This window comes from Bombina bombina, chromosome 6 (assembly GCF_027579735.1).
Source record: "Bombina bombina isolate aBomBom1 chromosome 6, aBomBom1.pri, whole genome shotgun sequence".
Classification (NCBI taxonomy): domain Eukaryota; kingdom Metazoa; phylum Chordata; class Amphibia; order Anura; family Bombinatoridae; genus Bombina; species Bombina bombina.
The window spans coordinates 815627851-815652816 of NC_069504.1; the positions used below are offsets into that span (position 1 = coordinate 815627851).

Consider the following 24966-nt stretch of genomic DNA (forward strand, 5'->3'; position numbering starts at 1 on the left):
AAAATTGCTAACAAAATGTGTTTAAAGGGACAGTCTACACCAGAATTTTTATTGTTTTAAAAGATAGATAATCCCTTTATTACCCATTCCCCAGTTTTGCATAACCAACACAGTTATAATAATATACTTTTTACCTCTGTGATTATCTTGTATCTAAGCCTCTGCAAACTGCCCCTTTATTTCAGTTCTTTTGACAGACTTGCAGTTTAGCCAATCAGTGCTGGCTCCCAGGTAACTTCACGTGCACGAGCACAGTGTTATCTATATGAAACACATGAACTAACACCCTCTAGTGGTGAAAAACTATCAAAATGCATTTAGATTAGAGGCGGCCTTCAAGGTCTAAGAAATTAGCATATGAACCTCCTAGGTTAAGCTTTCAACTAAGAATACCAAGAGAACAAAGCAAAATTGGTGATAAAAGTAAATTGGAAAATTGTTTAAAATTACACGCTCTATCTGAATCATGAACGTTTATTTTGGACTAGATTGTCCCTTTAAGATATTTAATTGTGATGCAGATATTTTACAATACAGTGCTTAATTACTACTAACATTATTGCAAAACTGCTGCCATATAGTGCTCCAGAAATGCGCCAGCTCCTAAGCATATGTCCCTGCATTTCAACAAAAGATGCAAAGAGTAGAAAGAATAAAAATTGATAATAGAAGTAAATTAGAAAGTTGATTAAAATCGCATGCTCTATCTGAATCATGAAAGAAACATTTGGGTTTCATATCTTTTTAATGAAACACTCAGCACCTGGGATAAGATTCTTGCTCATCCTTCAGGCATTTCCTCTGTCTACGATATTGGGGAATTAATCTCTTCCTTCCCTTTCTGTTATTTCTAAGGTAGAGGCTGAGGGAACTCATCCATTAGTTACAATTCACCATTTACTTCACATGGGAGAACTTAAACCCTTTACAGAACTTTGAGATACTATTGGCAAAACTTTTGAAAGTTGGCTCCTATTCTACTTTCTGGTTAGACACAATATTAAAGGGACAGTCTAGTCCAAAATAAACTTTCATGATTCAGATAGGGCATGTAATTTTAAACAACTTTCCAATTTACTTTTATCACCAATTTTGCTTTGTTCTCTTGGTATTCTTAGTTGAAAGCTTAACCTAGGAGATTCATATGCTAATTTCTTAGACCTTGAAGGCCACCTCTTTTCAGAATGCATTTTAACAGTTTTTTTACCACTAGAGGGTGTTAGTTCATGTGTTTCATATAGATAACACTGTGCTCATGCACGTGAAGTTACCTGTGAGCCAGCACTGATTGGCTAAACTGCAAGTCTGTCAAAAGAACTGAAATAAAGGGGCAGTTTGCAGAGGCTTAGATACAAGATAATCACAGAGGTAAAAAGTAAATAAATATAACTTTGTTGGTTATGCAAAACTGGGGAATGGGTAATAAAGGGATTATCTATCTTTTAAAAAAATAACAATTCTGGTGTAGACTGTCCCTTTAACATTTATGCACAAAAAGCACATAAGACAACAATCTCCATTTGAGAAACCATGCTGCTCCTCCTCTAAATTGAAAGACATTTGATCAATGACCCATAAAATTATGCAGAAGTAGCTTTATAAAGGTTTAAAACATGGACTAATAATGTGCTGATTTATCCCATTTGTTTTATGGAGGTCAATGTAGTGGTGCAGAATATACTTGCGCAAAACACATTTTACATTTCCTTTAACTTGAGCCCTTATGATTACTACTGGCTAAGAGGGAAATGTGAAATCACACAATAGTCCTGTGATCTTCTGGTCAGAGAAGCACTGGTAGACCCTGATCTTGATTTTGGGCACATCTGATATACATATACTATGGACCCCCCATGTACAATCTGATGGCCAAACAAGGTTCACAACTAGAGAACATGTCCACCTGTCGTCATGAAGGGCTGGCAGCAGGTGCTGTTTGTCTGCTGCCCACATTTATCATTGCACAATGATTTTCTTGTGCAAATCTGCCCCCTATTCTAATGTACATAGTTAAGTAAGAGCAGGCCCTGTCAATCACCCTTAACAAGTGAGGTGGTGGAGAGGTTAAGGAGCAGCTGCATAAGAGAGCCTACACTGCAAGGGCATACATGGAGCCCTATATATTTATATAGTGTGTAAAAATGATCATTATGTCCTTTATAGGACCATGCCTTTTTACTGTACCAGATGCTGTGAAATCTTGCAGATCAATTGTCATATAATAACACATTTTTCATATTTCAGCTCTGTACTGAGTTGTATTTTTTATAATTGTTGCAATTGGCTATTAGTTGTGAAAATAAAGTTTTCACTTCTCAATAAATTAACTTAAAGGGACAGTAAACACCAAAAAGATAGATAATCCCTTGATTTACCATTCCCCAGCTTTGCATAACCAACCCTGTTATAGAAATATACTTTTTAATTCTGTAATTACCTTGTATCTAAGCTTCTGCTGACTGCCCCCATATCAGGCAATTAGTGCTGACTCTTAAATAACTCCACATGCAAGAGCACAATCTTATTTATATGAAACACATGACCTAACGCCGCCTAGCCGGGAAAAATTGTCAAATGCATTCAGATAAGAGGCAGCCTTCAAGGGTTTAGAAATTAGCATATGAGCCTACATAGGTTTAGCTTTCAGCTAAGAATACCAAGAGAACAAATTTGATGATAAAAGTAAATCAGAAAGTTGTTTAAAATTACATGCCCTATCTGAATCATGAAAGTTTAATTTGGACTTTACTATCCCTTTAAATTCTCTAATGATTTTTTTTTTTTTCTGATCAGATTTGAGTTATAAGGTTTCAATGTGCAAGGCAATTTGATATCTCAATGTAAAGGTCACAAAACCAATGATTTTCCTTGCAGGGAAATAAGGGAAGGTAATATTTTTCTGTTGGCAAAATATACATTTTATTTTTATTTTTTTCAGAAGACATTAAAGTGGAGGGTCTCTGTGGCAATGATTCAACTTCCCGCAGATGCCCCAACGATACCAAGTGCCTCAGCAAGTGGGAGGGTCCCAACAATGGCATTACGCAATTTGATAACATCTTGTTTGCAGTGCTCACAGTGTTTCAGTGTATCACCATGGAAGGCTGGACTGACATCCTTTACTATGTAAGTGTATTTTTTATGATGCATTTTGACTATACCAGTATGACAGATACATTTTAAACAAGTACATAAATAACACCAATCTTTCGAGAATGCACATGATCAAGATTTAGGTTCTCAGAGTTTAGTTTGATACAAAATATTAATTAAGTTTGCAAAGTTGTAATTTTAAGTTTTTAAGTTAAACTTTCTAATTTACTCCTATTGTCAATTTTTCTTCATTCTCTTGCTATCTTTATCTAAAACGCAGGAATGTAAAGCCTAGGAGCCAGCCCATCTTTTTGTTCAGAACCTGGGTTATGCTTGCTTATTGGTTTGCTAAATGTAGCCACCAATAATCAAGTGCTATCCAGGGTTCTGAACCTAAAATGGGTTGGCTCCTATGCTTTACATTCCTGCTTTTTAAATAAAGATAGCAAGAGAAAGAAGAAATTGATAATAGGAGTAAATAAAAAAGTTTCTTAAAATTGCATGCTCTATCTGAATCATGAAAGAAAAAAATTATGTTTAGTATCCCTTTAATTAAACCATTGTATTATTGCACAAATGCTCTATGGTACATATAAGCTGAATACTCCTCAAAGGAATGAAACACCTAATAAATTCCATAGTACTGGACAGGCTCCTGAATCAGTCCTGAGCAGGACATGGAGAGTGATTGGTGGCTATGGGGGATATTTATCAAAGCGTCAATCTCGGTGCATTCGCTGGCGTCAATACGCTCGCCAGACATTGCTCCCGCTGATCCACATACGACGCCCTTATTTATTTAAAAAAGGTCAAAAACACGCGTGTCAAGTATGGCGTGATACGCATCGGGCTGTTGTTAACCAACAGTCATCGATGTCACGGTTATTCTGTTTATTCCCAACTTTATTTATATCATTTCATTACTGTCCATGAACAAGCACATTTCTCTAAAGCTAATCTTTTATTTTTCATCTATTAATGTCCAAGAAATAGCTATATTTATAACTCAACAAACAATATCTCATAGAAAGTTTTTTTATTTGTTATATGATACTTTCACATAAATGAATGTGTATTTGTATTTCTAGAAGTCATGATATGCTTTTATCTCATGTTTTTTTTTTTATAAATGATTATTAATGCTAGAATTTGTACATATATCTTTGCACATACATGTAAGTGGCAAGAGTCCATGAGCTAGTGACGTATGGGATATACATTCCTACCTGGAGGGGGCAAAGTTTCCCAAACCTTAAAATGCCTATAAATACACCCCTCACCTCACTCATACTACAAACTTTGCCTTCGTTGGAGGATGGTGAAGCAAGTGGTGTTTTATTTCTTCTGTGAAAGGCGATGCTAAGCATTTTAAAGCCCAGTTCCTCTCAAAGTACAGTGTTTGTCTGAGGGATGTGAAGAGAGTATTTGCCTGATGACACCATGTTTTCACCTATGGGAATCTATTCTAAGGCTCTCTTTAAATTCGGTTGTGGGGATTCATCTGCCACCTCTCTTTACAGATCGACATAATACTCCTCTATTATAACCTCTGCTGATATGTTTCAGTACTGGTGTGGCTGTCTGCTATATCTGCATGGGTGTCTTCAGGTAGGTATATATCTTTTTTTAAGACACTCTCAGCTATGTTTGGCACTTTATATTTTTAAAGTTTTAAATATATATTGCATATATTTGCCATGATTCAGGTCTATGTTTATTTCCCTTTGCAGTCCAACAGTTTCAGCACCAAAAATTATGTTTGGGAGAAATTTTAGTAAATTTTTTTCTTACCTGAGGTTCCAGCTAGTGGTAACTTCGGTCTTGTTTTTTTCAAATTTTCGTGGGCAAATTAGGCTTGCGATGGCGCAAAATGCCTCTATTTATTGCGTCATTCTTGGCGCTAATTTTTTATGGCACGAAGGTTGGCTTTGTTGTGACGCGTGTCATGTTTTTTCTTGCGTCTTTGTTGATGCAATTTTTTTTTGCTGCAAAGTCGCACCGGTTATGATGCGAATCGTGTCATTTTCTGTTAACCTTAGCACCAAAAGTTTTTTTCTCAGCATTTGCGTCACCTTTGTTGGCGTCATTTTTGGCGCCAAAAATGTTGTTATATTAGTCTCTCTCTCTCTTTAGCTCTCTGCTTTCATTTGTTAAAGAGGGCTATGATATTTGCTTTTGTTTTTCATATAAGCATTTTTTCCCATTCCTGAAGCTGCTTTTTTGTGGAAATTGGATATTTCTTCTATAAGATATGACGAGTCCACGGATTCATCCTTTACTTGTGGAATGCCAAACTTCCTTGTTACGGGTCCAGATCAAGGGATCCTCAAGCAGTACTGATATATGCTCTAGCAGTACCTTGGTCGTTCAACCTGGCTTATGTGTTTCCGCCTTTTCCTCTTCTTCCTCGTCTGATTGCCAGAATCAAACAGGAGAGGGCTTCGGTAATCTTGATAGCGCCTGCGTGGCCACGCAGGACTTGGTATGCAGACCTGGTGGAGATGTCATCTCTGCCACCATGAAAACTGCCACTGAGAAAGGACCTTCTCATTCAGGGTCCATTCCAACATCCAAATCTAATTTCTCTGCAACTGACTGCCTGGACATTGAACACTTGATTTTATCTAAGCGGGGATTCTCTCAGTCGGTCATTGATACTTTGATTCAGGCTCGAAAGCCTGTCACTAGGAAAATTTACCATAAGATATGGCGTAAATATCTTTATTGGTGGGAATCTTACTACACAAGCGTCTGGCAGACGTCCCAGACGTTCAGTCGTTTTGTCAGGCTTTGGTTAGAATTAAGCCTGTGTTTAAACCTGTTGCTCCGCCATGGAGTTTGAATTTAGTTCTTAATGTTCTTCAAGGGGTTCCGTTTGAACCTATGCATTCCATAGATATTAAACTTCTATCTTGGAAAGTTCTGTTTTTAGTTGCTATCTCTTCTGCTCGAAGAGTTTCTGAGCTATCGGCATTACAATGTGACTCGCCTTATCTTATATTCCATTCTGATAAGGTGGTTTTGCGCACTAAACCTGGATTCCTTCCTAAGGTTGTGTCTAACAAGAATATTTATCAGGAAATTGTTCCTTCTCTGTGTCCTAATCCTTCTTCTAAGAAGGAGCGTCTGTTACATAACTTGGACGTGGTTCGTGCTTTGAAGTTTTACTTGCAAGCGACCAAGGATTTCCGTCAAACATCTTCCCTGTTTGTTGTCTATTCTGGAAAATGTAGAGGGCAAAAAGCTATGGCTACCTCTCTTTCTTTTTGGCTGAAAAGAATAATCCGTTTGGCATACAAGACTGCTGGACAGCAGCCTCCTGAAAAGATTACAGCCCATTCTACTAGAGCGGTGGCTTCCACATGGCCTTTTAAAAACGATGCTTCTGTTGAACAGATTTGTAAGGCTGCGACTTGGTCTTCCCTTCATACCTTTTCCAAATTTTCCAAATTTTATACTTTTGCTTCTTCTGAGGCTATTTTTGGGAGAAAAGTTCTTCAAGCAGTGGTGCCTTCTATTTAGGTATCTGTCTTGTCCCTCCCGTTCATCCGTGTCCTGTAGCTTTGGTATTGTATCCCACAAGTAAAGGATGAATCCGTGGACTCGTCGTATCTTATAGAAGAAAAAGAAATTTATGCTTACCTGATAAATTGATTTCTTCTAAGATACGACGAGTCCACGGCCCTCCCTGTCAAATTAAGACAGATTATATTATTTTGCTTAAAACTTCAGTCACCTCTGCACCTTTTAGTTCTCCTTTTTCTTCCTATACCTTCGGTCAAATGACTGGGGGGTGGAGTCAGGGGAGGAGCTATATAGACAGCTCTGCTGTGGTGCTCTATCAGTACTGCTTGAGGATCCCTTGATCTGGACCCGTAACAAGGACGTTTGGCATTCCACAAGTAAGGGATGAATCCATGGACTCGTCGTATCTTAGAAGAAATCAATTTATCAGGTAAGCATAAATTTCCTTTTTGTTTAAATGTTATTTTTTCTTTTTTGTTACATTTTTCAAGATGTCTCAAACTAATCCTGCCTCTGATGTTACTGTAGAAACTATGCTGCCTGTACACAATTTCTTCTACAAGATACGACGAGTCCACGGATTTCATCCTTACTTGTGGGATATTATCCTCCTGCTAACAGGAAGTGGCAAAGAGCACCACAGCAGAGCTGTATATATAGCTCCTCCATTCCCCTCCACCACCAGTCATTCTCTTTTCCTATGCTAGTATTAGGAAGGGTAAAGTGAAAGAGGTGTTAAAATGATAGTTTTTAGTTTCTTCAATCAAGAAGTTTTTTATTTTAAAATGGTACCGGTGAGTACTATTTTTCTCAGGCAGGATATAGAAGAAGATTTCTGCCTTGAGGTTGATGATCTTAGCAAATGTCACTAAGATCCATGTTGGTTCCCACAGAGTTGCTGAGGAGTGCAAGAGGAATCTTCAGTGTGGGGAATGTTTTCATGCTACAAGCAGCATTGAGGTATGTGCAGTCATTTATTTCTGATGAGACTGTGGTATATCAGAATTTGCTGACATAGTTCCCAGGTTGGGAAGGGGTACTGAAATCCTGTGTAAATTAACGTTGTTACAAATGCAGGGCTTATTGCAGCAGCATGGAGACAATATGAATGGTTAAGACACTGGGGCAGCCTAACGTTTTTTATTACATAAAAGAGTTTTTATGGCTGGTTATGTTGCGTTGTGCTGGGGGTTCACATGGCTTTATTTTTAATGTTTTACTTATATGACCCACATGGCTGGTTAAACCGCTTTCCATGCGGTTGTTGAGGCTGTTAGCACATCGCTTATGATGGGCGGGGCCTAATTTTCGCGCTTCAAATGCGCAGTTAGTTTTGTAGTGAAAGCAGCAGCCATCAGCTCCGGTTGGGCCCAGACTTAGGGGTTATTTTCCGGAGTGATATCGGATCGTTTGTCAATTCCCTGGGGGCAGGTAGGCGCCACAGCAGAGCTGTGGCGAGGTGCAGAGGCATTTTTGCAATATTTTGATACATAACGTTTTTGCCTTCATTTAACCTGTATTAGAGGTTTAATTTGCCCTTTTTACTTGTGGTGCAATATCCGACTGCTATATAGGATATGTGCAATTTAAATTGCGCAGTTTAATAACTTTTTAAGCAAATTTGGAAAAAATTGTGCACTTTTTTATTTCTTAAAGGCGGAGTACCCGTTTTTGCTAAAGTTGTTTTCATCAACATAATAAAGAGTTTAACAACTTGTGTGGTTATTACTAGACTGTTCAACATGTCTGACATTGAAGAAAGTCAGTGTTCTATGTGTTTAGCAGCCATTGTGGAACCCCCTCTTACATTGTGTCCTTCTTGTACTGAAAGGGCTTTACACTGTAAAGAACATATTTTAGGTAATGAAAGTGTGTCTAAGGATGATTCTCAGTCTGAAGGGAATCAGGATATGCCATCCAATTCTCCCCAATTGTCACAACCTTTAACGCCCACTCAAGCGACGCCAAGTACTTCTAGTGCGTCTAATTCTTTTACTCTGCAAGATTTGGCTGCAGTTATGTCAACTACCCTTACAGAGGTATTATCTAAACTGCCAGTTTTGCAGGGTAAACGCAGTAGGCCAGGTATTAATGTGAATACTGAATCCTCTGATACCTTATTGGCCATTTCCGATGTGCCCTCTCAGTGCTCTGATTTGGGGGTTAGGGAATTGCTGTCTGAGGGAGAACTTTCAGAATCAGGAAATGTGTTGCCTCAGACAGATTCAGATGTCACGTCATTTAAATTTAAACTTGAACACCTCCGTCTGTTGCTCAGGGAGGTTTTAGCGACACTGGATGATTGTGACCCTATTACAATTCCTCCAGAAAAATTATGTAAGATGAACAAATATCTAGAGGTGCCTACTTACACTGATGTTTTTCCGGTTCCTAAAAGAATTTCGGAAATTGTTAAAAAGGAATGGGATAGACTAGGTATACCGTTCTCTCCCCCTCCTAATTTTAAATGTTTCCCATATCAGACACCATTCGGGACTCTTGGCAAATGGTCCCTAAGGTGGAGGGAGCTATATCTACCCTAGCTAAGCGTACAACTATATCCATTGAGGACAGTTGTGCTTTCAAAGGCCCTATGAATAAGAAATTAGAGGGTCTACTTAAGAAATTATTTATTAATCAGGAGTTTCTTTTACAACCTACGGCTTGCTTTGTTCCAGTCACTACTGCAGCAGCATTTTGGTTTGAGGCTCTAGAAGAGTCTCTTAAGGTTGAGACTCCATTAGATGACATCTTAGATGGAATTAAGGCTCTCAAGCTAGCTAATTCTTTTATTACTCACGCCGCTTTTCAAATTGCTAAATTAGCGACAATGAATGCAGGATTTGCTATCCTAGCACGTAGAGCGTTGTGGCTCAAATCTTGGTCTGCTGATGTCTCATCAAAAACTAAGCTTTTAGCTATTCCTTTTAAAGGTAAGACCCTTTTTGGGCCTGAATTGAAGGAAATCATTTCTGACATTACAGGAGGTAAAGGCCATGCCCTACCTCAGGATAAGTCTGTTAAGATGAGGGGTAAACAAAATAATTTTCGTTCCTTTCGGAACTTTAAAGGAGGACCCCCCGCTTCCTCTTCTTCTACAAAGCAGGAAGGAAATTTTACCCAATCTAAGTCAGTCTGGAGACCCAACCAGAACTGGAATAAGGGTAAACAATCCAAGAATCCCGCTGCTGCTCCTAAGACAAAGGGGCGACCCCCGATCCGGGACCGGATATAGTAGGGGGCAGACTCTCTTTCTTTGCTCAGGCTTGGGCAAGAGACGTTCAGGATTCCTGGGCACTAGAAATAGTGACCCACAGTTATCAATTGGACTTCAAGGGCTGTCTCCCAAGAGGGAGATTTCATCTTTCAAAATTATCTGCAAACCCGATAAAAAGAGAGGCGTTCTTACGCTGTGTAAAAGACCTTTTTACCATGGGAGTAATTTGTTCAGTTCCAAGATTGGAACAGGGACAGGGGTTTTACTCAAACCTATTTGTGGTTCCCAAAAAAGAGGGAACGTTCAGATCCATCTTAGACCTCAAGTGTCTAAACAAATTTCTAAGAGTTCCATCATTCAAGATGGAGACAATACAAACAATTTTACCAATGATCCAGGAGGGTCAATATATGACTACCGTGGACTTGAAGGATGCATACCTTCATATTCCTATCCACAAGGATCATCATCAGTTTCTAAGGTTTGCCTTCTTGGACAAACATTTTCAGTTCGTGGCTCTTCCCTTCGGGTTGGCCACAGCACCCAGAATCTTCACAAAGGTTCTAGGGTCTCTTTTGGCGGTTCTCAGACCGCGAGGCATAGCGGTGGTGCCTTATTTGGACAATATTCTGATCCAGGCGTCAACATATCATGACAAAATCTCACACGGACACAGTGCTGTCTTTTCTGAGAACTCACGGCTGGAAGGTGAACATAGAGAAAAGTTCACTTGTTCCACAGATAAGGGTTCCTTTCTTGGTAACTCTGATAGACTCGGTTGCCATGAAGATATTCCTGACGGAGGTCAGAAAATCAAAGATTCTAAATACTTGCTGAGCACTTCAGTCCATTCCTAGGCCATCAGTGGCTCAGTGTATGGAGGTAATCGGATTAATGGTAGCGGCAATGGATATCATTCTGTTTGCTCACTTTCATCTCAGACCGCTGCAGCTGTGCATGCTCGGACAGTGGAATGGGGATTATGCGAATTTATCTCCTCAGATAAATCTAGATCAAGAAACCAGAGACTCTCTTCTTTGGTGGTTGTCGCTGGATCATCTGTCCCAGGGGACTTGCTTCCGCAGACCCTCTTGGGTGATAGTGACAACGGATGCCAGCCTTCTGGGCTGGGGTGCAGTCTGGAATTCCCTGAAGGCTCAGGGTGTTTGGACTCAGGAGGAGTCTCTACTTCCAATCAATATTCTTGAACTGAGAGCAATATTCAATGCACTTCGGCCAAATTCATCAGATTCCAGTAGGACAACATCACGACTGTGACCTATATCAATCATCAGGGGGAACAAGAAGTTCCTTAGCGATGAGAGAGGTATCCAAGATAATTCGTTGGGCAAAGGCCCACTTTTGTCATCTGTCACTAATCCACATCCTAGGAGTAGAGAACTGGGAAGCGGACTTTCTAAGCAGACAGACTTTTCATCCGGGGGAGTGGGAACTCCACCCGGAGGTATTTGCCTCATTGATTCTCCGATGGCGCAACCCGGAATTGGATCTGATGGCATCTCGGCAGAATGCCAAGCTTCCAAGATACGGATCCAGGTCAAGGGATCCCCAGGCAGAACTGATAGATGCCTTGGCAGTGCCTTGGTTGTTCAGCCTAGCTTATGTGTTTCCACCGTTTCCTCTCCTGCCACGCGTGATTGCTCGAATCAAACAGGAGAGAGCTTTGGTGACCCTGATGGCGCCTGCGTGGCCACGCAGGACTTGGTATGCGGATCTAGTGGACATGTCTTCGCTACCGCCGTGGAAACTTCCTTTGAGACCGGACCTTCTCATTCAAGGTCCTTTCTAACACAGAAATCTAACTACTCTGCAGCTGACTGCGTGGAGATTGAACACTTGATTTTATTGAAGCGAGGATTCTCTGATTCTGTGATCAGTACTTTGATACAGGCTAGAAAGCCTGTCACTAGAAAGATCTATCATAAGATATGGCGTAAATATCTTTATTGGTGTGAATCCAAGGGCTACTCATGGAGTAAAGTTAGGATTCCTAGGATTCTGTCTTTTCTCCAAGAAGGATTGGAGAAAGGCTTATCAGCTAGTTCCTTAAAGGGACACATTTCAGCATTGTCAATTTTGTTTCACAAACGTTTGGCAGATGTGCCAGATGTTCAGTCTTTTTGTCAGGCTCTAACCAGAATTAAGCCTGTATTTAGTTCTTCGAGTTCTTCAAGGGGTTCCGTTTGAACCTTTACATTCCATTGATATAAAATTATTATCTTGGAAAGTTCTGTTTTTGGTTGCTATTTCTTCTGCTCGACGAGTTTCAGAGCTTTCAGTTTTTCAGTGTGATTCACCTTATATCATTTTTCATTCTGATAAGGTGGTTTTACGTACCAAACCTGGATTTCTTCCTAAGGTTGTTTCAAATAAGAATATTAATCAGGAAATTATTGTTCCTTCATGGTGTCCTAATCCTTCTTCCAAGAAGGAGCGTCTGTTACATAACTTGGACGTGGTCCGTGCCTTAAAGTTTTACTTACAGGCAACTAAAGATTTCCGTCAATCATCTTCATTGTTCATTGTTTATTCTGGAAAGCGTAGGGGTCAGAAAGCTACGGCTACCTCTCTTTCTTTCTGGCTGAGAAGTATCATCCGCCTGGCATATGAGACTGCTGGACAGCAGCCTCCTGAAAGAATTACGCCTCATTCTACTAGGGCTGTGGCTTCCACATTGGCTTTTAAAAATGATGCATCTGTTGAACAGATTTGTAAAGCTGCGACTTGGTCGTCTCTTCATACTTTTTCCAAATTTTCCAAATTTGATACTTTTGCTTCTTCTGAGGCTGTTTTTGGGAGGAAAGTTCTTCAAGCAGTGGTGCCTTCCGTTTAGGTCTCTGTCTTGCCCCTCCCTTTCATCCGTGTCCTCTTTCTTTAGTATTGTATCCCACAAATAAGGATGAAATCAGTGGACTCGTCGTATCTTGTAGAAGAAAAGGAAATTTATGCTTACCTGATAAATTGATTTCTTCTACAATATGACGAGTCCACAGCCCTCCCTGTCAATTTTCGACAGATTTTGTTTTTTATTATTTATAACTTCAGTCACCTCTGCACCTTTTAGCTTTTCCTTTCTCTTCCTATAGCCTTCGGTCGAATGACTGGTGGTGGAGGGGAAGGGAGGAGCTATATATACAGCTCTTCTGTGGTGCTCTTTGCCACTTCCTGTTAGCAGGAGGATAATATCCCACAAGTAAGGATGAAATCCGTGGACTTGTCGTATCGTAGAAGAAATCAATTTATCAGGTAAGTATAAATTTCCTTTTCTACCACAGCTAAGCGTGTATATTGTTTAATTAGCTCATTTTATTTCTTCAGCTCAAATATGTGGCACTTGTTATTATTATTATTATTAATATTATTATACTTTATTTATAAAGCGCCATCATATTCCGCAGCGCTGTCCAAGAATACAGTTCATTTAAATAAAGTAATAATATAAAACTTGTAAGAGATTCCGCCTTCAAATTACCATAAACGATCTCTCCTAACTTCTCATAAACCTTTGAAGTTTGTATTGATTTACAGCATACTGTAGTATTTCTGCTGATGTGGTTTTCTCTGTCTTAGAGGATCCTATTTCAGAGACTGATTTTGATAAATCAAACTTTCAATTGAATGTATTCATTCTTGATTTAACAAATATTGTTTACTTTGAGTATTGAGGAATCTAGTCCTCTTGATAACAAGAATAGCAAATGTTTGAATTCTGTTTTTTTAAGCTTCTGAGGTAACTCTTGAATTTTTTCCTATTCCAGATGCTATCTATCATATGTTTAGTAAGGAATCTAAACTTAGTGCTTCTTTTTACATTTTTTCTAGGTTTAAAAAGCTATATCCTTTACCTATGGCTAATTTAGTGTTTTTAGGTACAAGTCCCTTAAGGTGGGGCTATTTCTTCTCTTGCCGAACGTACTTTTATCCTATGGAAGATATTTCTTATTTTAAGGATCCTTTAGATAGGTAGTTGTTTCCTATTTTAAGAGAAGCATATTTACATATTGGTCATATTTTTAAAACCTGCCATTTCTATGGCTTTTTGTTTGGACAGTTTAGTTATCAGATCTTGATTTGTCTAAGCATTGTTCTTTTACTTCAACATGCTAATCATTTCATTTATGATGCTATATTTTATGTCATGTTATCTGATAATAAATCTTTGTTTTTAGCCATTTTTATTAGAAAGGTATTATGACTTAAATCTCTGATATGGTGTTTAAATTTAGATTACTATCTTATTATTTTAGGATAGTAATTTTTAAAGGTTTTCTATTGGATTTTATTATCTCCTCTATTACTGGGGGAAAGGGAGTCTTTTCTGCCCCAAGTTAAGAAATCTAAGGGTAATTTTTAAACTCCCAATTGTTTTGTCATTCCCCTAAGGCCTCTGGCTCTGATTTTAGATTTTTTTCTGAATTCGAATAATTCCAAGCCTTATAATTAAACTAATTTCAGCCCCTAAGACTGCATGAAGCTGCAGCCTTTTACCAGTTCTACTGATGGGGGAGCAGATTTAATTTATTTCTACACATTTGGACAGTGTCTGTTCAAATCAGTGGATTCAGAATATTGTTTTCTCAGGGGTATCGAATAGGTTTCAGAATAAAAAACCTCCCATGGGAAGATTCTTTTCCATGTTATAACAAACCCTGTGAAAGCTCAGGTTTTTCTGAAATGTGTTTCAGATTTAGCGTTTTTAGGGGTGATGGTTCCATTTCCTTGGCAGGAACGGAGTTTGGGTTTCTATTCAAATCTATTCATTGTCCTAAAAGAAAAATTTGTTCAGACTAATTCTGGATCAAAATTTATTTATATCGTTTTGTAAGAGTCCCAACTTTAAAGAGTGGACTATTCTGCCTTTCTGTTTAGCAAGGTTACTTCATGTCCAAAGAAAACAATGGGGTCTGGACACCCTGTGGAGGTGCGCTAAGGTTGCGGGAAAATATAAACAAAAGTCCAAACGACAATATTCAAATCACAGGCCGCTCTCCCAAAATACAGGTGTCAGATGAAAGTCCTAAAGCAGGAAAAAAGAAGGCGCCAATAGGGTGATATCGTCTGGATAAGAACAGGCAATAGAGGTAGACGGGAAATATACTCACAAACGAAGCGGCACTAAAAAGTGCCTGAAATTGCAATCTGGGACCTTACAGTCGCCTGGCAGACACCACACAGCAATGGCCACCAGCCGGTCACGTGAATCCTTCCACCAATCGGCATCGGACTTGCGCTCACACCTTCCTCCATAGTATCCAATCGTCACAGATGCTGGTAGGGGTGTGTGGATATGGTGCGCGCTGTTAATGCCCAAATGCTCACTCGTTCCGAGGATGGATTAGATGTATATGGCAAGTCAGAGGTATAAGGCAGTTCAGAAAATAGAGGAGATCCACTCCAACAGGGGTACAAGTTAAAACAATTTTATTTAAAAGTTTTAAAAACCAGCAACGCGTTTCTCTGCTGCACAGAGCCATTTCATCAGGCTGTGTTCTTATCCAGACGATATCACCCTATTGGCGCCTTCTTTTTTCCTGCTTTAGGACTTTCATCTACTTCATGTCCACAATAGACTTACAGAACGCTTATTTTCAATTCATTCAGACCACTATTATTTTTTGAGATTCTCTTTTCTAGATAAGCATTACCAATTTGTCACTCGTCCTTTTGGGCTAGCGGCAGATCAGAGATTCTTTTCAAAGAATCTTGGTGCCCTTCTATCTGTATTCAGAGAGCAGGGTATTGCGGTGTTTCCTTATGTAGATGATATTTGGTACTAGCTTTAATCTTTTCATTCAGCAGAATCCCAATTGAAACAACTAGTGTGGTTTCCTCAAGACATGGTTGTAGGATCAATTTACAATAGTGTTTCTTGATTCCTTAGACAAGGGTCACCTTTTTAGGTTTCCAGATACATTTTAGTGTCTATGATTCTTTCTCTGATAGACTAGAGACAAATTAAGTTAATTTAAGTTTGTCTAAACCTTCAGTCTCTATTTATTCCTTCAGTGGTTATGGGCATGGACGTTTTTGGTCTCATGACTGCATCATCAGGTGCAATCTTTTTTGCTCGTTTTTCGTTTGGGGCCTCTAAAGCTTTGCATGTTGCACCATAGGTGCAGGGATTATTATCCCTTATTATTATTACAACGGATATACTTAAATCCCAACACTTTTTTCTCTCTGATTTGGTGGTTGGACTATCACCTTATTGTTCAGGGGGTCTCATTTGTTCGTCCCTACCTGGACTGTATTCTCAACAGATGCAAGTTTTTCAAGTGGGGGAGCTTTCTGAGAGTCTCTGAAAGCACTAGGGGTTTGGAAACCTCAGGAGGTGAGGTTACCAATCAATATTTTAGAACTCCATGCTATTTTCAGGGCTCTTCTTCAGGGTGGCTTCTTTTGAAGAGACAACTTTTACATTTGTTTTTTAAACAGACAATATCACAACAGTGGCATTTGTCAATCATCAAGGAGGGACTTGCAGTCCTTGAGTTATTGAGGAAGTATCTTGGATACTTTCTTGGACGGAATCCAACTCTTGTCTAATTTCTGTGATTCATATCTCAGGTGTAGACAATTGGGAAGGGGATTATCACAGCCGTCAGACTTTATATCTGGGGGAGTGCTCTCCATTCAGATGTGTTTTTTTCATCTTGTACAGATGTAGGGAAATAGATCTGATGGTCTCTGGTCTAAACAAAAAGTTTTCCAGATTCCTTTCCAGGTCCAAGGATGTTCAGGCGGGGATAGTGGATGCTCTAGCAGTTCTTTGGTTTTTACCAACCTGCTTACATTTTTCCGCCTCTGGTTCTTTTTCCAAGGGTGATCTTCAAGATCATAATGGAACAATTTTATGTGTTTCTGATAGCTTCAGCTTGGACTCTCAGGTTTTGATATGCGGACCTTGTCAGGATGTTCAGTTACCAGCCTTGGCCACTTCCTTTAAGGCCAGACCTTCTGTTTCAGGGGCCGTTTTTTCCATAGGATCTCAAATTTCTAAATTTGAAGGTTTGGAAATTGAACTCTTAAGTGTTTAGTCATAGATGTTTCTTTGACTCAGTAATTAGCACTATGATACAGGCTTGTAAGTCTGTTTCTAGGAGATTTTATTTTCAGGTTTGGAAAACCTGTATTTCATGATGTTCAACTCATGATTATTCTTGGCATTCTTTTAGTATTCCTAGGATTTTACCGTTTTTTCAGGTTGGTTTGGATTAAAGTTTTGTCTGCAAATTCTTTGGAAGGAAACATTTTTGCTCTTTCTGTCTTATTTCATAGAAAGATTGCTTAACTTCCTGATATTCACTGTTTTGTTCAGGTTTTGATTCATATTAAACCTGTTTTTAAATCTATTTCTCCTCCTTGGAGTCTCAATTTTTGTTTTGAAGATTTTTCAGGCTCCTCCTTTTGAGTCTATGTACTCTCTGGAAAGTGTTATTTCTTTTGGCTATCTCTTCTTCTTGAAGAGTTTCAGTATTGTCTGCTCTCTCTTGTGAGTGTCTTTATCTGATTTTCCATCAATTTAAAGCTGTTTTACAGAATTCATTTAAATTTTTGCCTAAAGTTGTGAATTGTAACAACATCAATAAGGGAATTGTTGATCCTTTTTTGTGTCCTAATTTTATGAATACTCTTGCAGGGTCTTTACATTCTTTGGATGTGGTAAGAGCTTTGAAATATTATGTTGAGGCTACTTAAGATTTCAGAAAGAATTCTAGTCTTTTTGATATTTTCTCTGTCTCCAGGGAAGTTTAGAAAGTTTCTGTTATTTCTCTGTTTTTTTGGTCCAGACTTTTGATTTACAAAGCTTAGATAATTACAGCTCATTCTACTAGATCAGTTGCCACTTCTTGGGCTCTCAATAATGAAGCTTCAGTTGATCAACTTTGCAAAGCAGCAACTTGGTCTACTTTGCATACTTTTTAATTTTGCCATTTTTAATGTGTTTGCTTCTTCGGAAGCAGCCTTTGGTAGGAAGGTTTTTCAGGCAGTTGTCTCAGCTTGATTCTCATGCCTTTGATTTGAGTTTTTTTTTTAAATATTTAAGAAAACTTAATTATTGTTTGGGATTTAATTTCTCAGTGGAAATAGCTGTTTTTATTTTTGTCCCTCTCTCTCTAGTGACTCATGGACTTCCACATATTGGGTATTATATCCCATACGTCCATGAGACCCACCTTATTTTTTGTGGTTATGATTTTTTTGTATAAAGCACATTATTTTTTCAAGTTCCTCTTTTTTGTATGCTTTTTACTCCTTTTTTACACCTCACTTCTTGGCTATACGTTAAACTGAAGTATGAGTGAGGCAATTAATGGATATTTTAAGAGCTGGGGCAGTTTTCTCTCTGTACTTGTGTAACCCCCCCTGATTGCAATCTTGTTTTAAAAAACACCCCTACACAGGTATTTTAAAATGGGCTGGCATATAAGATGACATTTTTTTATTGAAAAAGAAATTCAAAAGAAGGAAGAAATACACTGAAAATAGCATGACAGTAAAGATGGGATTTTAATTTCTGCTGTATCTGAATCATGACAGTTTAATGTTAGGTGGGCTATCCCTTTGAGCTATCAGCTTAAGATTATATTGAATCAAACATCAATTCGAAATTATTGTGTGCCCTAATGTCAGCATCAATGTTTATCTTTAATACTAATTTCACATATACATACTTTCAAAGTATAATACACAATGTAGCGCTGCGGAATCTTTTGGCGCTCTACAAATAACCGATAATAATAATGTAGCAAATGGCACTTACAAGTTCTGATGAGTGATCAATGACACAAGTATCAAGCAATTTGATTTGTTAGTGATAGTTTAAAATGTATATTTGAATCAGATTGGCTGATGTCATAAATCATGTGATTATGCATATTCCAATCAAAAGTGGTTGAAAAATTCACTAGTGTGTGGGTTGTTTGCGTCATAATTGGTGCGAAAAGTGTTGCGTCAAATTTGGTGCGAAGTGGATAGTGGGACTTGTATTACATGGCTTAAACATGGTGCAAATAGATTTTTCCAAAAAAATAAAAAGGAAGTTAGCTATATTATGTTCTGTATTTATTTCATTTTTATCTTTATATCTATTAGTGTGGGGAAAAACTAATTTGGAGAAATAATATTGTCCCCTTGCTTTGTAATGAGAGACAAATTTGTAACATAATCCATAAGTCGTAATGTATTTTTCATTTGTATCCCTATATCTACTAGTGCACCAAATGTGGAGCAATAATATTGTTTGATTTAGAAAGGGTATACAATTTTAATAAAGTTTCTAATTTACTTATATTTATATTGTAATATACTTCATTCTCTTGCAGCATCGAACATAAGCTTTCTGTGTTTTCAGACTCCCATTGATTTCTATGGCATCCGCAGCCTCAAGGGTGGTGGATTGAAAACTAGGTACGGGTGTCGGAATAGACGCAAGCGTAAAAGGGTCAAATAGAGTTGAATGTGAATTCAAAACATCTGTAATGACGCAAGCATCGATCTGCGTCAAATTGAGATCACGGGAGCGTATATTTCGTCACACATTTCAACATTTGACAATCTTGACACTTTAACTACGGCGGATCAATTTAGCGTCATATATATGACGCGGGATTCCAGCGTATTATCAGTTGACGCTTTGATAAATATTCCCCTATATGTGTATGCCACATCAGATAGGCTCACTGGCTGTTTCTTTTTTAGGAAGCAGATCCTGAGTGAGATTTTAATTCTGTATTTACACAATAGAGTACCAAGGAGCATTTGTGCAATAATAGAATGTTATAATAATTGTTCTCCCTTTATGAGGTTGATATAATATTGTACCAGTTAGTTAAATTCCCTTTTGTTGTGCTTCACGATTTGTGGTGATCAACAGCCATTATTGGCTGTTAACTGTGTTGTTATAGGAAAAGATCAGATATCATAGGAGTTATCAGCTTTGACTGTATTTGCCACAGAAAGATTGTAATGGCTTTGATAAAACAAAAATATATAATGTCTGATTCAGTTTTTTTATATTGAAGGCGAATTTTGGAAATATTTGAATCTACCCCTATATTAGATAATATATTGGCTTACGTAACCCCTTCGCTACCGGGAAACTTGCTGAAAGTACCAAATATTTTGTTTTCATTTTTGCTATCCCTCACGATAATTTTTAATTTTCGGTATCCCTCACAATATTTATTTTTTAATATTTCTGTAATTTCTGTAGTGTTCATAAGTGTCCTCCCTTAAAGTGGCAATATGGCAACCCTACATAAAGCTCTCTGGGTTGGTGAGATTCTATAAAAGTACGGGAGGGAGCTGCATACATTAAAAAATGCACAATGAAAATAGTAATTTAAAAATCATACAAACAAGTAATTGCGCCATTGACATGAAAATTGCAAAAGTTGAAATCTGTGACGTAACATACGATCCACTGGTCTCAATCCGACTGTAATATAAACTTTAGAAATCTTTGAAAATTGTTTACTCTAAAGTGAGTTTTGTAGCTGGAAATATAAGAATAATATATCGTATTATCTGATAATCCAATTCCCAGCAAGTTTATAAAGTAACAAAAAACCTCAAGATAATGTTTCAAGAGGTGAGACTTGTGTGAGAGATAAATTTATCAGCTTGAAACAATCCTTTTGCACTGCTGTGGTCAATTAAAGCAATCTGTTAATTTAAACTTGTTCAAAGAGTGAGTTCATAAGTTTATAACATAATTCTTCAACAGTAGATTTACACAGGTATAGCAGCAATATATTTTGAGTAGTTCCTTGTCAGGTTAGTTTGCACAGCAAACAAGTAATTGAGCAGTTTAGTTAAAGAAATATACTTGCGGTTTAAATTCTGATCCTGTTTGATGAGATGTGCAAAAGGAGTTCTGCAAGGAAATCCTGTGAGACAAGAAAGCTGAATGACAGCAAAAGTTAGTTGTGAGCTGAAATATAAGAAGTAGTTCTGCAAAAATACTTTGTGTAGGTAAACAAAGTTATGACTTGAGATGAGCTGAAAAGTACTGCAACACAAGCAAGAGGCAACAGCACAAAATAATCAAGCAAAGGTGTGCTGTAGGAAGTGAGGTTTTATAGCCAGGTAAAAAAGGAAGTGAAATGTCTTAAAGGGATATCACACCGACACAAATCAATGCTTACGTCATTACAGATGTTCCGAATACACATTCGGCTCTGACACTTTAAAAGTTATCAAATAGTTAACCGGTGCACTCGCGGCTATTCCAGGCCAGCGTACCTGGTTTTCAATCCGCCACCCTGGAGGCCGCAGATGCCATAGGAATCAATGGGAGTCTGAAAGCAGAGAAAGCTTATGTTTGATGCTGCCAGATATCCCATTGATTTCTATGGTAGAAAACCAGTTACGTTTACACCTAACACCCTAACATAAGCCCAGAGTCTAAACAATCCTAATCTGCCTCCCCAACATCGCTGCCACCTACATAATGTTATTAACCCCTATTCCGCTGCTCCCCGACACTGCCTCAACCTAAATAAAAGTATTAACCCCTATCCTGCCGCTCCCTTGACCCCGCTGCCACTAAATAATGTTATTGACCCTTATCCCGCCGCTCCCGGACCCCACCGCCACTAAATAAAGTTATTAACCCCTAAACCTCTGGCCTCCCACATCACTACCGCTAACTAAACCTATTAACCCCTAAACCGCAGCCCCCCACATCACCATAAACTAAATTAAGCTATTAACCCCTAAACCTAACAAGTCACTAACTTTAAATTAAAATTACCACATCCCTATCTTAAAATAAATTTAAACTTACCTGTAGAATTAAAATAAACTATCTTAAACTATTATTTAACCTACCCTAACTATTATACTATACTTAAATTAAACTACCTATTAAATTAACTAAATTACATATTAAAAAAAAACTAACCCTACTCAAATTATTTAAATCTACTATTTAACCTTATTAAAAATGACTAAATTACAAAAAAATAAACGACAAGTTACAAAAATAAAAAACACTAAATTACAAAAACAAACAAACCACATTATCAAAAATAAAAAAACAATTACACCTAATCTAATAGCCCTATCAAAATAAAAAAGCCCCCCCAAAATGAAAAAAAAAAAACCCTAACCTACACTAAACTACCAATGGCCCATAAAAGGGCCTTTTGTGGGGCATTGCCCCAAAGAAATAAGCTCTTTTACCTGTAAAAAAAAACAAACACCCCCAACAGTAAAACCCACCACCCAAACAACCAACCCCCCCCAAATAAAAACCCTATCTAAAATAACCTAAGCTCCCCATTGCCCTGAAAACGGCATTTGTATGGGCATTGCCCTTAAAAGGGCATTTAGCTCTTTTACTGCCCAGACCCTACTCTAAAAATAAAACCCACCCAAAAAAACCTTAAACCTAACACTAACCCCCGACGATCCACTTACAGTTCTTGAAGTTCCGCTTGAAGGATCCATCCAGCCGGCAAGAAGTCTTCATCCTGGCGGCAAGCAGTCTTCATCCGGGCGGCCTCTTCCATCTTCATCCAGCCGGCAAAGTCTTTATCCAGACGGCATCTTCTATCTTCATCCATCTGGCGCAGAGTGGGTCCATCCTGAAGACGGTCGCCGTAAACTGGAACTTGAATGCAAGTGACGTCATCCAAGATGGCGTCCCTTGCATTCCTATTGGCTGAAAGGTTCCAATCAGTCAATAGGATTTGAGTAGCTCTCATCCTATTGGCTGTTCCAATCAGCCAATAGGATTTGAGCAGCTCTCATCCTATTGGCTGTTCCAATCAGCCAATAGGATTTGAGGAGCTCTCATTCTATTGGCTGTTCCAATCAGCCTATAAGATTGAGCTTTCATCCTATTGGCTGATTGGAACAGCCAATAGGATGAGAGCTGCTCAAATCCTATTGGCTTATTGGAACAGCCAATAGGATTTTAGCAGCTCTAATCCTATTGGCTGATTGGAACCTTTCAGCCAATAGGAATGCAAGGGACGCTTTCTTGGATGACGTCACTTGCATTCAAGTTCCAGTTTACGGCGGCGACCGTATTGAAGAGGAGCTACGCGCAGGATGTCTTCAGGATAGACCGGCTCCGCGCCGGATGGATAAAGATAGAAGATGCCGGCTGGATGAAGATGGAAGAGGCCGCCTGGATGAAGACTTCTTGCCGGATAAAGACTTCTTGCCGGCTGGCTGGATACTTCAAGCGGAACTTCAAGAACTGTAAGTGGATCGTCGGGGGTTAGTGCTAGGTTTATTTAAGGTTTTTTTGGGTGGGTTTTATTTTTAGAGTAGGGTCTGGGCAGTAAAAGAGCTAAATGCCCTTTTAAGGGCATTGCCCATACAAATGCCGTTTTCAGGGCAATGGGGAGCTTAGGTTATTTTTATAGGGTTTTTATTTGGGGGGGTTGGTTGTTTGGGTGGTGGGTTTTACTGTTGTAGGGTGTTTGTATTTTTTTTTACAGATAAAAGAGCTGATTTCTTTGGGGCAATGCCCCACAAAAGGCCCTTTTAAGGGCCATTGGTAGTTTAGTTTAGGCTAGGGTTTATTTTATTTTGGGGGGGGGGGGCTTTTTTATTTTGATAGGGCTATTAGATTAGGTGTAATTCATTTTTATTTTTGATAATGTGTTTTCCCTCCCCCCCCGTAATTTAGTGTTTTTTATTTTTTGTAACTTAGCGTTTATTTTCTTTGTAATTTAGTCATTTTTAATAAGGTTAAATAGTAGATTTAAATAATTTGAGTAGGGTTAGGGTTTATTTAATATGTAATTTAATTAATTTAGTTGGTAGTTTAATTTAATTGTAGGATAATAGTTAGGGTAGGTTAATTAAAATTTGAAAATAGTTTATTTTAATTCTACAGGTAAGTTTAAATTTATTTTAAGATAGGGATGTGGTAATTTTAATTTAAAGTTAGCGGCTTGTTAGGTTTAGGGGTTAATAGCTTAATTTAGTTTATGGCGATGTGGGGGGCTGGCAGTTCAGGGGTTAATAGGTTTAGTTAGTCGTAGTGATGTGGGAGGCCAGAGGTTTAGGGGTTAATACGTTTATTTAGGTGGCGGCGGGGTCCGGGAGCGGTGGGATAGGTGTTAACTTTATTTAGGTGGCGGCTGGGTCTGGGAGCGGCGGCATAGGGGTTAATAACTTTATTTAGATGGCGGCGGGGTCTGGGAGCGGCGGAATAGGGGTTAATAACTTTATTTAGGTGACGGCGGGGTCCGGGAGCGGCAGGATAGGGGTTAATAACTTTATTTAGGTGGCAGCGGGGTTGGGGAGCGGCGGTATAGGGGTTAAACATTTTAGTATGGCGGCGGCGTTTAGTGACAGGGTATAAATAAAGTTGGTAAAAAGCCGAATAGACGCGAGACCGATGACTGTTAGTTAACAACAGTCCGATGCTCATCGCCCTTTACTTGGTGCGCGGCCTTTTGTCGGCTTTTTTAAAAATATGGAGATCGTATTCAGGTCCGCGGCCGCGATATTAGGTGAGGGTATTGGCGCCAGCGAATGCAGCATAGTTGAGGCTTTGATAAATATCCCCCTAAGGGTCAGATAATAAAACAAGTGTTCTATATTAATAATATGTTTGTTACAGTGCGGTCACAATATTATAAGTAAAAGATGTCCAGTACAGTGCTTACTTTTATAGGCTATGAAAATAGAATATGAACAAATGCATCAATTCCAAAAAACACATTTTACACACTGCAAAGTTTAAAAAAAATGCAAAAAAGCCGTAGCTGCTGCCTTCAATGGAATATTAATATCCAGAACATGAAATCTTCTTCCTTAAAATATGGGGGGGGGGGGGGGGCACACCAAAAGGTAATATCCCATTATTTAAATCATGAAAAGACTTCACATACATATTAAAGCATTTTACAATATAATACAAATACATAATACAGTGTATACACATGTATAATATACACACAATCCCCCCGCTTCTATAGGTGTATTATTTATGTTTTACTTCTTACTTTTGTATTGTAACAAATGGGGTTGAGTTTCTGTTGACACATACAAATTGTATTGCCAAAAGGTATCATTTACATTACTGCTTGACCTTCAATGCAGGTGGCGATGTTGGTTTTTAAATTTCACAAGTGTCATGG

The 24966-nt window shown here is 38.5% G+C and overlaps 1 protein-coding gene across 1 annotated transcript in view; it reads left to right on the forward strand.

The window, feature by feature from the left end:
- Positions 1-24966, forward strand: part of CACNA1A (calcium voltage-gated channel subunit alpha1 A) — a 632851-nt gene that overhangs the window by 130174 nt on the left and 477711 nt on the right. The window contains exon 5 of the mRNA XM_053718181.1: positions 2939-3126. Coding sequence (XP_053574156.1) covers positions 2939-3126 — 188 coding nt within the window. The remainder of the gene's footprint in view (positions 1-2938; positions 3127-24966) is intronic.